Source organism: Cynocephalus volans, chromosome X (assembly GCF_027409185.1).
Source record: "Cynocephalus volans isolate mCynVol1 chromosome X, mCynVol1.pri, whole genome shotgun sequence".
Lineage (NCBI taxonomy): Eukaryota > Metazoa > Chordata > Mammalia > Dermoptera > Cynocephalidae > Cynocephalus > Cynocephalus volans.
This window is the reverse complement of record NC_084478.1, coordinates 67659473-67672504: the sequence shown is the minus strand read 5'-3', so window position 1 is coordinate 67672504 and position 13032 is coordinate 67659473. Positions and strand designations below refer to the sequence as shown.

The window sequence follows — 13032 nt, the reverse complement described above, 5'->3', positions numbered from 1 at the left end:
TGACCTCTCTGGAGAGCTGGGAAGATATCTCCACACCCCACCCTCATGGTTGATCCTTACCTTCAGATCCTCACACAGGTCGCCATAGTCAATCTCGATGAGGGCCTCTCGTGCATAGATACTGGAAATTCTCTGGGAACCACTCACTGAATCCTCCCCCTGGGAGCTACCCTGCAATGGCGATAGGGAGAGTCGAATGGAGCAGACTGGCCATAGTGCCCTTCTAGAGGGAGGCTGGAGGCTCTTTTGCAGCCTTCAATGTCTTTGAGAAAGCATGATGCGAGAAAGCACTGTGGAAGAAGGAACAGAGGCTTTGCAGGCAGAAAGACCTGAGTTCAAAATGGGCTCTACCACTTACTAACGGCATGATCCTGGGCAAGTCATGCTTTCCGATCCTGAGTTTCTTCATCTGTAATTTGGGGACAATGCCTGCCTGGCAGGACTGTGGTTAGGATTAGGGGCAATGTTATGTGCTACCATGATGCCTAGAACATTTCTAGTATTTAAAATATTTTATGGAGTTAAACTGAAATGCTATTTGGGAAGGGGGGAAAGGAGAAAAATATGGGACTGAGATACATGACCAGCTCGAAAACAAGATCTATAGAAACCTCCTCTCAGTTAAATCTCCCCACCCCCTTGCTACCAATCTTCGCTTTCAATGGATAAAATGCCTTGGCTCTTCTACTGGCCAGTGTCCTTCCCTTTCCCACAACTAAGCCTCTGCATGCTGTTGTCCCTTACCCAATCCTCTCTTGGCTTACCTCCCTTACTGCAGCTAAGCTATCATCCCTCAGGTCCTCCACCTTCCTGTCTTCCTTTGCTCTTGGCTTATGTCCCTCAATTCCCACTCCTACCAACATCCATCACCTGCTGGAGGTAACATAGCTCAGGTCCCTATGGTTAACTAGTGACTTCATCCTCTCCTGGCTCAACTGGCTCACCACCCATTGGCTTGCAGCTCTTCCCCCAATTCAACTTCTTACACCAAGGCCTTGCACCTCACCTGCCTTCACCACATCACCTTGCCTCATCTCTCCTGCATACCTCTTTTTGTCCCTCACCATCTTTCTCTCTCTCACCTACCCTTCCTGGTTACTTTTACTCCTCATCCCTTGGTTAATGTTGTTCACAGCCCACTCCCGCCACCAGCCATAATACTCACCTCTTCCTGACTAATATCATCCATGGTGCCCTTCGACAGTGGCAACTTGATGTCCTGCATCTTGCAGGCCTGTAGCAAGTTGTGGCGGTCACTGCGCTTCTGTTCCAGCTTGGTCTCAATGGCTGTCACCTCTTTCTGTAAATGGGTCATTTCCCTAAAAAGGTGCAGGGAGCTAGGTGAGACCCAAATCTGGCAGACTGCTCTACCTACTTCCTCCCACCCCAGGCCTAAACCCACTCACTTGTTGGCGCCCCCCAGTTTCTTACGAATCTCTTCCATCTCGTGATTCTTGTCATTCACCTCTGACTTCTTGGCCAGGTGCTGATTCTTCAGGTCTTGTAGCTGGGCCATGGTTTCATCTATGATCTTCATGTGTCTTTGTTCCTCCTAGTCCCAGCAGGGGGAACAGGAGAAGAGGTGAAGTTTTTCCCCATCTCAACCTTGGGATCTTCTCCTCTTGCTCCCACCCTTCCCATCAGGCAGTTTGTTGGAAATGCTCATCAATGGGCTCTGCTTTCACAGCCCCCATCACCCTTTAGCCCTCTTTTATCTTTTTCTAAATTATTTGGTTGCCCTCCTCCACACACTCTAATTATATAAGTTGCCTGCTGTAGAAAAGTTCCAAAGTATAGAAAAAGTATGAAGCAGGGGTGAGGGGGGGAGTCATTTGTAATCTCAGCAGCCAGAGATAACCAATTAACATTCTAGCATATTTCCTCTCAGCATTACTTATAGACAGCTTTACATAGTTGAGATTAGATCGTAATTAAAACTCTATATTCTGACTTAATGTTATATTTGAGCATTTTCTCCACATGAAAACTTTCTGTCGTGTGCAGTATTAATAACGTTTTAAAAACCCATACAAACAATACTGTGTATTTTCTATGAGTACACATATAAGAGTATGAAAGTACAAGTATTTAAGTAAATCTCTAAAAGCTCTGGAAGAATACACACTAACCTGGGATTACCTCTGGGAACAGTAAGGGGACTTGGACTTAGAGTGGTCAGCCAAAGGGGATTATTGCCTTACTTTTAAAGTTCTGATTTTTTAAAAGGAGAATTTTTGTTTTTCATCTTAATAAGTCACATAAAGGGGACATATCTGCAACTTACTCTCAAATGGCTTACAAAAAATAATAAGCACATATAGAAAATGCAAAAGCAAATGTGGCAACATGTTGATGACTGATGAATCTTGGCAATGGGCAGATGGGAGTTCTTTGTACTACTCTTACAACTTTCTGCTAAGTTGAAAATTATTTCAAAATATACAGTCAAGAAGTCACATAAATATATTATCCTGGATCATCTAGATATCCATCTAGGCCTGCCCCAGGATTTTACTACCCAATCTGAAATTGCACTTGAGATTCCAGTGACACCAAAGAGAATCACTTTAATCATCAGGGGTTAATGAAGAAAACATACAAACAAGCAACAAAGATAGGCAGCCATGAAAGTCAAATGATATGTTCAAACCAAGAGAAGACCAAATCACCTCAGGACGGAACGCTGTAAGAAACAAAGACTTCACAGTAATTTAAAGAAAAAGGGTGTGAGAAAATTGAGTCATTGCACAATACACGGTAGGCACAGGTATGCTAAACTCAAAAGATCTAAGCTATAGCAGTCAGTAGCACAGTTACGCTGTACACTGGAGATCTTAGGAAATACTTTTCCTTTAAAAGGGATTCCGTGCATTACTGAAGTTTGAAGACTACTAACTACACAAATACTTAGATGAATACAGCATGATTTGCTAAATTCCTACTTTCCAAGGGGCATTGGGTAGTTTCCAATTTGGAACTATAAATAATGCTTGTAATAAACATCAAAAAATAAGCAAAAATAAAAAAACCTGATTGCACAAAGCTTTGCCAGCATTTTGGATTATCTCCTCAAGTATTACTGAGTTAGAGGGTATATTTAAATACATTCTGAAGCCTCTTAATGGATGATGCCATATTGCATAAACAATACACATCTCCTGTGCCATGGCTGGTATTAACACTGTCCTTTTGTTTTTAAATCTTGGATAATCTGATAGGAGACAAATTACATCTGATTTTTGCTTTAATTTACATTTCTTTGATTTCTAGTAAAGCTAAATTATTTCTATTTTATGGGCTATTTGAATTTCTTCTTAAACTGTTTGTGCCACTCACCCATTTTTTTTCCCTATTTAGGTCTTGGTGTTTGTTTTTCTTATTGACTTAGATGAGAAATTTATAAATTATAGGCATTATCCTTCTGTCTGACATCTCTCTTCCACTTTTTCCTCCTCATTTTTAGTCTGTCTTTTCATTCTCTCTTTCCTTACCTTCTTGAGCTTTTCTATCTCATTTTCATCCTTTTTCACTGTCTGCTCCCACATGTGTACTTTATCCTGGTCTTCCTTCAGTTGGTTCTTTTCAAAATCCAACTGGATGCCCAAGCGAGTCTTCTGATTCTCAAACTCCAAACTGTGGGGAGAAAGGGGAATCAGGCCAGGGCTTAGGTACCCAGAGTTACTGCTGAATTTTGGTCACCAGTCAGCTTATCCACCCATATGCACATAAAACTGTCCCCCGCAGTTGGAGAACTAAGTTCCTCAGCCTAGCCCTGTGGACATGGCACAAGGCAGGGAAGACTGGGCCAAACCCCAATTATCCCCTTTTAAACACTGGAGACTCCAGCGCCCTCCCAAGTTCCTATAAGGAGGCATAAAAAGGTCCATTTGAATCCACCAGCTATGGTAATTCCCATTTATTAAGCTTCTATGTACTTTACATACATTATCTCTAATCCTTTAATCAACAGCTCCACAAGCAGGCATTATTATCCTAATTTTACAAATGAGGAAACTTAGGCCAAGAGGTAAAAGACCCAAGGCCACACAGCTAGTAAATGGCACATGTGACACTGGAACCCAGTTCGAACACTAAAACCCAGGCTCTTTCCTGTATACATCATTGCAATATAATGTAGTGGGTTAAGAGGATTGGTATCCCAACTTTGTCACCTACTAATACTGTGATCTCAGGCAAGTTAGTTATAATCTCCATGCCTCAGTTTCCTCATCTATAAAATTGAAATAATAACAGTAGTTACCTCAGAGTTACTGGAGATTTTTTTAATGAGTTAATAGGTATAAAGTCCTTAGAACCATGCCTAGCATAAAGTAATTACTCAGTAAATTTTAGTTATCATCATCATTACTAGGTATACTGGCTACATGAAGCTCATTTTTGCCCAAGGGCTTTGACTCTTTCTAGCATCCCAACCTCTGCCCCCAAATTCCAAACCTCTTAAGGGGCAAAGCTTGGGTAGTACAAAAACATGGAGAAAATACTGGATTTCTGCTATTGTCCTCCTCCCCATCTCTTCAGAAATTCAATACGTAACCAACACACACAGACATTGGGCTAACTTCCAGCTGCCCCCCCACCCCCCAATATGGTGTCACAGATGCTGCCAGATGTCATGCTAGCAGCTTAAACCTATTAGTCACTATAATCCAAATGGAATGTAATTAACTTTATAATTTTGAGCCATGCAATTTTAAGCCCAATCTCCTAAGTATGACTCATAAAGCCCTCTGTGATATGGCCCCTGCTGACCTCTCCATCACCCCCACCTTCCTCCTGACCCCATTTTTATACTCCAGACATTCAAAACTACTTAGTTTCCAGAACAAGGCATGCTCTCTCACACCTCCGAGCATGCTGTTCTCACTACCTGGAACTCCCTTCTGTTGCTGCCTGGTTGGCTAAATCCTACTCACTCTTCAGGTCTCTGGTTCATGCCTTGTTCTGTAAAACCTTTCCTGATAGTTCTGAGCAGGTTCTTAGTTTGTTACACTTTGTTGGGTTACTCCCTTTTTAGACTTCAGGTCCAGAGTTGAGTTAATCATATTCAACAGTTCACAACCCACTTATCATCAATATCTGTGTAAGATCCTTCCCTTGTCCCCTTTGTTTCAATCCCCAATTTACACTCCCATTACCTTCCCTACTATAAATGTGTATCCCAGAGTGACATACACACACACAGCCTTAAAAATGCATATACTTGTAAAATGTCATTGTTTTAAAATTTACACAAATGTACAGTGTTATGAATTTTATTTTTTTCAGTCAACACCAGTTTTATAATTTATCTACGTTACTGCCTATAAATCTAGTTCTTGCTTTGAAATGCTACACAGTATTTTGCCGTCTGCATATTCAGCTCATTTAAGTTATACTTTCCCTCAGGGATGGCCATCTACATTGCCACCAACATCTCACTACCACAAATTATGCCAAGATGAACAACCCTGAATGTGTCTCTTTGTGATTCTCTCTCTGGGATATACCCATAGGACATAAACAGACAGGCTGAGTATCCCTAATCTGAAAATCTGAAATGTTTCAAAATCTAAAACTTTTTGAGCACCAACATGATGCTCAAAGGAAATATTCTTTTGGAGCATTTCAGAGTTTCAGATTAGGGATGCTGAACTGGTGAGTATAATGCAAATATCCCAAAATCCAAAAAAATCTGAAATTTTGGTCCCAAGCATTTCAGAAAACGGATACTCAACCTGTACCACATAAGGACATAAGTAGACTTATTTTCACCAAATATCACTTGATTGTTTTAAATTTGCATTCCTCCAATTAAGAGATTGAACATCAATTCCTACAGTTGTTAGCAATTTAAGCTTCTCTTTCCATAAAATGCCAACTACATCCTCTGCCCATTTTTCTACTGGGTTTCTCGTCATTGTTTTTTTTCCTCTTGTTGATTTGCAGTTCCTTGAAAATTTCCTCTGTATTGTGTATCTATCTTAATTATACCATCGATCACACTGTTCTGAAAAGGCTGATCTACCTGTTTCCCCCAGTGCTCCATAAGTTCCCTGAGGTAAAAAACAGCTTCTGCTTCAATTCTATATCCTTGCAGCATGGCTTGGGACAGGAGAACAATGAATATTTACTGTATGGGTGAAGGGCTAGATGAACTGCTGATTGAAGCCCAGGGTCCAGGGGATGACCTCCTTCAGCAGACTACATCATGTTCATCTCTGTCTTACCCCCCTCTCCCCCACTCCCCTCCAATACTTAGCACAGGACAACCTGGCACAAGGTAGGTACTCAAGAAAGGTTTGTTGAATGAATAAACTAAACAGAAAGAAAAGAGAAGCTTGTTTTATTCTGGCTATTCTTCCAACCTAGAACTTCCTATCTAATGCCCCCTTCCCCCCTTTGCCCATCAGGACAATTACAATGATAAAAGCTAATGTTTTTACTCTTAGTAGGTGCTAAATATTATGCTAAATACTTTACAAAGATTACTTCATCTGATCCTCCCAACAATGGCATGAGATAGGTACCATTATTATCCCATTCTATAGAAACCGCAGCTTAGAGAGGTCAAGTCATTGCCGAGGATAATGAGTTGTGGAACTGGGATTTTAATCTGGGTAAACCAAGTTTAAAGCTGGCACTCTTAACCACTATAGTATGCCATTCTGCCTCTCTGATTTCCCTGTTCTTTAAAGCCTACCTACAATAAATTCCCACAGTTCTAAGAGCTGGTCTCTACCTTATAATGCCACCTGACTTTCCAAGGATGTCAGGCTGAAGGCTCAGGGCATCCCAGTCTCTTCTCCCAATACCTCTACCTACCGCTTCTTGGCAATTTCATTCTGTCGTTTCACCTTCTCTTCCTCAAACTCTCGGATGTTGCGCACACCAATCTCCCGACAAAACTCTTCAAACACCTCATCCTCTACCTGAGGGGAGAAGCCAGGGAGGGCAGAGGCCCTTTTGGTCAGAGTCCTGTTTCCAGCCCATCCTGCCCTGATGTACATGCTGGCATGGCTCACCCTCTACCAACCTGGTTCATCTTTTCCTTCAAGTCTTTCATTTCCCTCTCTCGGCTCTGGATGATCCTCTTGATATCATTAATGCGAGGCCCGAAGTTGGCTAGCTCACTCTCCAGCTTGGACTTTTCCTACAGGCAATGGGTTGAGAGGACAAGACAGACCACGCTCCTTGGAGGAAAAGGGCTACCCTGACTGCACTGGCCCCACAGTCAGGAAGGGTTAGTTCTCCGCACAATGAGAGAACCTGACTTAGCACCACTGTCCTAGTCAAGTCTCCATCATCTCTCGCCATCACATCGCTTCCGCCCTGGCCTCCAGTTTAGCCAGCTTCAATCCACAGGACTGGGCAGAGAATCAACCCCTGGGACCAGATGTTTTAGAATGCAGATTTTTTGAGTTTAGAAAAAGGTAAAGGGCCGGCCCCGTGGCTCACTCGGAGAGTGCGGCACTGACAGCGCCGAGGCCACGGGCTCGGATCCTATATAGGGATGGCCGGTGTGCTCACTGGCTGAGCATGGTGCAGACCACACCGTGCCAAGGGTTGTGATCACCTTACCGGTCAAAAAAAGAAAAAAAGAAAAAGGTAAAATTATACACACACATACATACATACACACTACATATTATATAAACATCTCCAGGGTGGTCTGCAGAAGCTCCCGATAATAAAAAACATTAATATACCTAGAACAGTACCCCCACCCACAGGGACTAAAACGCCTATAGCTCATTTCAAAGTTCAAATATTTGCTGAATGAACTATACTAACAATAGTACCTAACATTTACTGAGCACTTACTAATGTAGGAACTTTACAGGTATTAACTCAATCTTTGCAATGACTCCATAAAGTAGGTATCATTCTAACTCCTATTTTACAAATAAAGATGAGAAAACTGACACTGAGAGGTTAAGTAACTTGCCTAATAACACAGGTGGCAGAGCCAAGCTCTGAACCCCTGGCTGGCTGACTCTATGCTATGCTTGGTTTCCTGGAGCAGGCTGGGAGGAGAAAGGGAAGTGGAACAAGTTCTCCACTCCCAAAAAACCTAGGTCAGGAATGTGAGGACAGATTTTGGCAGACAGGACTGAAGGTCAGGCCCCACCTGCAGATTCAGGGCTAGATGTCGTGTCTTGGTCTGTTCTAGGTCACTTTGTGAGTACTTGAGCCGCATCTGTAGTCCGTGGGCCTGAGACTGCACCTGCCGCAGCTCTGCCTCCTTCCGCTTTGCCTTCATCTGCTCCTGAAGGGGACAAGGAGAAGAGTTAGATGGTAAGGAGAAGGTTGATCTGGGCTTAGAACCTCCACTCCTAGGGACAGCACTGCCTGTGGCTTACTTTCAGCTCCTCTGTCAACCGCTCCTTCTTCTCTTTCAACTTGTCTACCGCTTTCTCATCCCAGCGCCGTGCCTTGGCCTTCAGGTCACTGGCCCCACCAGAGATCACACCCGACTTCTGGAACAGGGTCCCATCCAGTGCCACTGTCTACACAGAGCAGGGAGAGGAGAGAAGAAGAGGATAAACTGAAAAGAGGAATCTCCAGTACTAAGCCTGTCCTGCTCCAACCTGGGCAAGGGAATCCACACCTTATGGCGCTGGTGGCCTCCAAAGGCAATGCGGCGGGCATCCTCCACATTGTCACAGACAAGGGCATTGCCACAAGCATACTGCAGGGCCTTTTTGATATGTGGTGGCTCATAGCGAATCACATCAATCACTAGCTTGGCCCCCTTCAGCTCCCGGAGTTTCTCATCTGTAGGTTTTACCTGTGGGAAGAAGCTTAGTAAGTGACAGAATACGGAGGGCTCTGGAACACTGCCCTGACCCCATCCCCACAAACCTCACCTCCAGGTAGTCAAGAGGCAAGAAAGTCTCAGGCTCCCCACGCTGCTCCTTGATATACTGAATACAGTCTCGGCCTGTCTTCTCTGAGTCCACAATAATGGCATCCATGTTCTTGCCCAAAACCTTGGTTACAGCAATCTGATACTTCTTTTGTGTGGGCTGGCAGAGGTCAATGAGGCGGCCGTACTAAGTAAAGTAGAAAGGGAAAACAGAAGCATGAGGCTTTTGGAAGCTGGCTCAGGAATCCCAATTCCCAGCTTGGAAAGAGGGGCAGGCTAGAATCTGTATCAGGAACAGTGAATGCAACTGTATTGCCTAGTGGTCAAGATAGCAATAATTCTGCACCTGTGTAACCCCATATAAATGGGAATGGACCAAAGCGGTGGCACTTGCTAGACTAGTATTGCTGCCTGAAATCTAAATGAGGACAGTAGCCAATCCTTTCCAAAGGTTTTAGTTTGGGTAAGAGGAGGAGGATAAAGGAATGAATAAATGTGTTATGGAAATGAGGGAAACCCAATATCACATTAACACCTCAAAAGAGGCTCAGAGAAAGAGATGATATTGTCTCTCAGCTCAGTTATATCAGATGCCTGAAAGGGTGAAGCTATATGCTTGCCAAGACTACTCCTGCTTTTGGAACCTGACAAGATTGAATGGAAACCTACAAACCTGAGTGGCCTTGCCCTGGGAGACGTTTTCATATGATATGACAATAGACTAGACTAATTATGAACTGATGACTGAATGGGATTCTAGTGCCAGCATCTTTTGACTTACATGACTGTTTTGATGTAAAGGATCCCTGTTCTCAGATAGGGGTAGGTTGTGATATTGGGAATCTCTGGAGTGATCAGTGTCTTTTACATTGTAATGAGTTGACTTAATGGCTGGGGGCCCCTAGATAGTTTCAGGAAGGGAATTGGTCACCAGAAAGACGAAGGCAGGTTAGAGAGTTGAGACTTCCAGCCCTACCCCCCAACCTCCAGGGAGGGGAGAGTGGCTGAGGTTGAGTTCATCACCAATGACATGATTTAATCAATCATGCCTACGTAATGAAGCCTCCATAAAAACCCAAAAGGACTAGGTTCCAGGAGCTTTTGGATAGCTGAACACGATGAGGTTCCTGGAGGGTGGTATACCCAAGAGGGCATGGAAGCTCCACACCCCTTCTCCCATACCTCACCCTATGCATCTCTTCCGACTGTTCATCTGTATCCTTTGTAATATTCTCTACCAGAAATGGGTAAACAAGTGTTTCTGAGTTCTGTGAGCTGCTCTAGCAAATTAATCGAACCCAAGGAGTGGGTGATGGCAACCCCAATTTATAGCCAGCCAGTTAGAAGCATAGTGGATCACAACCTGAGACTTGCGACTGGCATCTGAAGTACAGGGCAGTCTTATGGGACTGAGCCCTTAACCTGTGGGATATAACCTTATCTCCAGGTAGACAGTGTCAGAATTCAACTGAGTTAGAGGACACCCAGGTTGGTGTCCACTGGAGAATTGCTTGGTGTATGGGGAAAATCTCTTACACATCTGGTCACGGAAGTGAAGTATCATGTTGGCTGTGTGAGAGTAAGAAAAGCACTTTAGTTTCTTCCTGTCTCACAGAGGAACACAGCCCCCATGCTATGGAAGAAAAGCCTATTGTGGTTTCCCAAGCAACTACTTCAGGCTGTCATGTCTAAATCCAAAATCATATTCCTAAACCTCACTTTTACCATTTCACTGACCACTGCCACCCAGGCACTATGCCAGATACCTTATATACATTATCTCAAACAAGCACCCAGCAAAATAAATCTTTTACCAGTTCTCTTCCCCTACCCCCAAAACCAAGCATGGTTCCCTAAGAACTACTGGATAAAGGATAAGATCTTCAAGGACAGGGACTGAGCCTAATTCATATTTATCTCCCCAACATTACCTAAAGGAGTGACTGGGAAATATTTGTGGAACCAAACTAAGTTGAAGCCAGGGATAGGATAATATAGAGGGATAATATTCAGGGAACCTGGGAACTCAAGATTTGATCAAAGAGGCTGAGAGACCAAGAGATCTGATGGAGCCCAGGGTGTCCCTAAAAGCTAATGGGCCAGTTGGTACATGCCAAGGAAGCTCATATAGAAAATGCACAGAGCTACTTCCTGGGAGAGTAATTCTAGCCCCATGGCCACTCCCCCTTCAAAAGGCTTTCCTGGTTTCCCCATCCCCCACAAAGGAGTGGACACAGGAAGACAAACCTTTCAGGAAGATGCAATTGGTGTGATGAAAACATAGGCTTAAGAGTCAGAGCAAGTTGGGCTTGAATTGCAGTTCTTCCACTTATAAGCTGTGCTTCTTTGGACAAGTCATTCAACCTCTCTGAGCCCCCAGCTATAAAAATGGGATTAGCAACCCTGTCCTCACAGGGGTGCTGGGAAAAATCACTTTTTTTTTGTGACTGGCCAGTAGTGGGATCTGAACCCTTGACCTTAGTGTTGTACCACCACGCACTGATCAACTGAGTCAACCAGCCAGCCATGCTGGGAAAATCATATGACAGTGAGCAGGAGAGTAAGTGATCAGGAAATAAGTTCCCTATCCACTCTTACCACAGAGCCAGGGTAAAGGCGCTTGATGCTTTCCATTATCTCTGCCTTTCGCTGCTGGCGGCTGCTCTCCTGGCGGTCGATGCGGGCATCCCCTAGCTGCTCCATCACCTGGTTCAGCTCCTTATTGATCTCGTCAATACGCCGCTTGGCCATCTCCACCTCCTCTGTCAGCTCTCCCTCTAGCTTTTTCTGCTCCTCTAGAGACTGCCTACAAAGTGAGGGAATAGGGGAGTTACCTTGGCTGGTCAGAAAATATTCCTGGCTGAGAGGGATTCTGGGGGCCCTGCCTGAAGACGGGCAAGACAGGCAGAGTCACAAGAACAGGACCAGAAGTAAGGGGGAAGGTTGCAGAGACACATACTTGCTAGTGGTGATGTATTCCTCCAGTTTCTCAATCCGTTTCTGATTCTCTTCAATCTCCCGCAGCTTTTGCTTGATCTTGGCCTGGGAAACAAATATATTCCATCAGCAGGGGCTGAACACGTTACTACATGGGGTCCTGGCTTACACCCCCATGTGCCCACCCATCCAAGAGCCCAACAGTCCAGGACAATTGTCACTAATGCAGGAGGCCTACTAAAAAGCCGGCACACAGATGGTGTTCAGCTTGGATCTGCTAAGTGATGGGGCACTGGGCCTCCCAGGGCTCCAGAACCTCTCATAGGTGTTCCATCCAGCCCAGGCTATCTTCCTCACCAATCACGGAGGCTCAAACCAAGGCAAAGTAAAGCTTCACAGGCCTTTCTGCACCTCTGCTTTCTCATCTGTAAAATGTAGGTAATCTCCATTTCATAGACTACACATTAAGTGCTTATTATAGAGTAGCTATTAATATTCATGCCTACTGCACTCTCTTAAATATTTAAAAGAAGTGCTTAGGGATGGCCAGTTAGCTCGGTTGGGTAGAGCACAGCCTTATAACCCCAAGATCACAGGTTTGGTTCCCCATACTGGGCAGCCACCAAATAAACAAACAAACAAACAAACAAACAAATAAATAAACGAACACATGAAAAGAAGTACTTAGCAGAATGCCTGGAACACTGTAGGCTCTTGGGGCACTATAAAAACTTTGTCACTGTTATTACTGTTACTATTATTGATATTAGGGAGGCAGTAAGCGAAGTATATTTGATAAGAGTGTAAGCATTAGAGCTAGACTGCCCACGTTCATATCCTGGTTCTGCTGCTTAATAATTATGTGATCTTAGGCAAATTACATCACCTCTGTGCTTTAGTTTCTTTATTTGGATAACAGGGATAATAGTAGCCATCCCATAAACGTAGTCATAAATGAAGAATTAAATGAGTGAATTCATGTAAAAAACAGTACCTAGCACATAGTAAGTGCTCAATAAATGTTAACTACTGTCATTATTGTCAAGACCATCATCCCTAATCTTGCAACTCTTGCCCACCTCTGTCTCTACTTTCTTTCGCTCTTCCAGATCCAGACGGTCCTGGTCAGCTTTCTGGTCTCTATTGAACTTCTCCAGCTCCTGGGCCAGGGTAGCTGCTCTCTTGCTGGCTTCTTCTTTCAAGCGGTGGTATTTCTTCACCTATGTTAG

General features: G+C 44.0%; 1 protein-coding gene across 1 annotated transcript in view; it reads right to left on the bottom strand.

Moving 5' to 3' along the window:
• Window positions 1-13032, bottom strand: part of SMC1A (structural maintenance of chromosomes 1A) — a 34789-nt gene that overhangs the window by 14474 nt on the left and 7283 nt on the right. The window contains exons 7-19 of the mRNA XM_063083148.1: window positions 12883-13023; window positions 11826-11908; window positions 11465-11672; window positions 8868-9053; window positions 8609-8788; window positions 8361-8507; window positions 8129-8266; window positions 7034-7150; window positions 6823-6929; window positions 3492-3633; window positions 1407-1552; window positions 1166-1319; window positions 61-171 (exon numbers count right to left, since the gene is read on the bottom strand). Coding sequence (XP_062939218.1) covers window positions 61-171; window positions 1166-1319; window positions 1407-1552; window positions 3492-3633; window positions 6823-6929; window positions 7034-7150; window positions 8129-8266; window positions 8361-8507; window positions 8609-8788; window positions 8868-9053; window positions 11465-11672; window positions 11826-11908; window positions 12883-13023 — 1860 coding nt within the window. The remainder of the gene's footprint in view (window positions 1-60; window positions 172-1165; window positions 1320-1406; window positions 1553-3491; window positions 3634-6822; window positions 6930-7033; window positions 7151-8128; window positions 8267-8360; window positions 8508-8608; window positions 8789-8867; window positions 9054-11464; window positions 11673-11825; window positions 11909-12882; window positions 13024-13032) is intronic.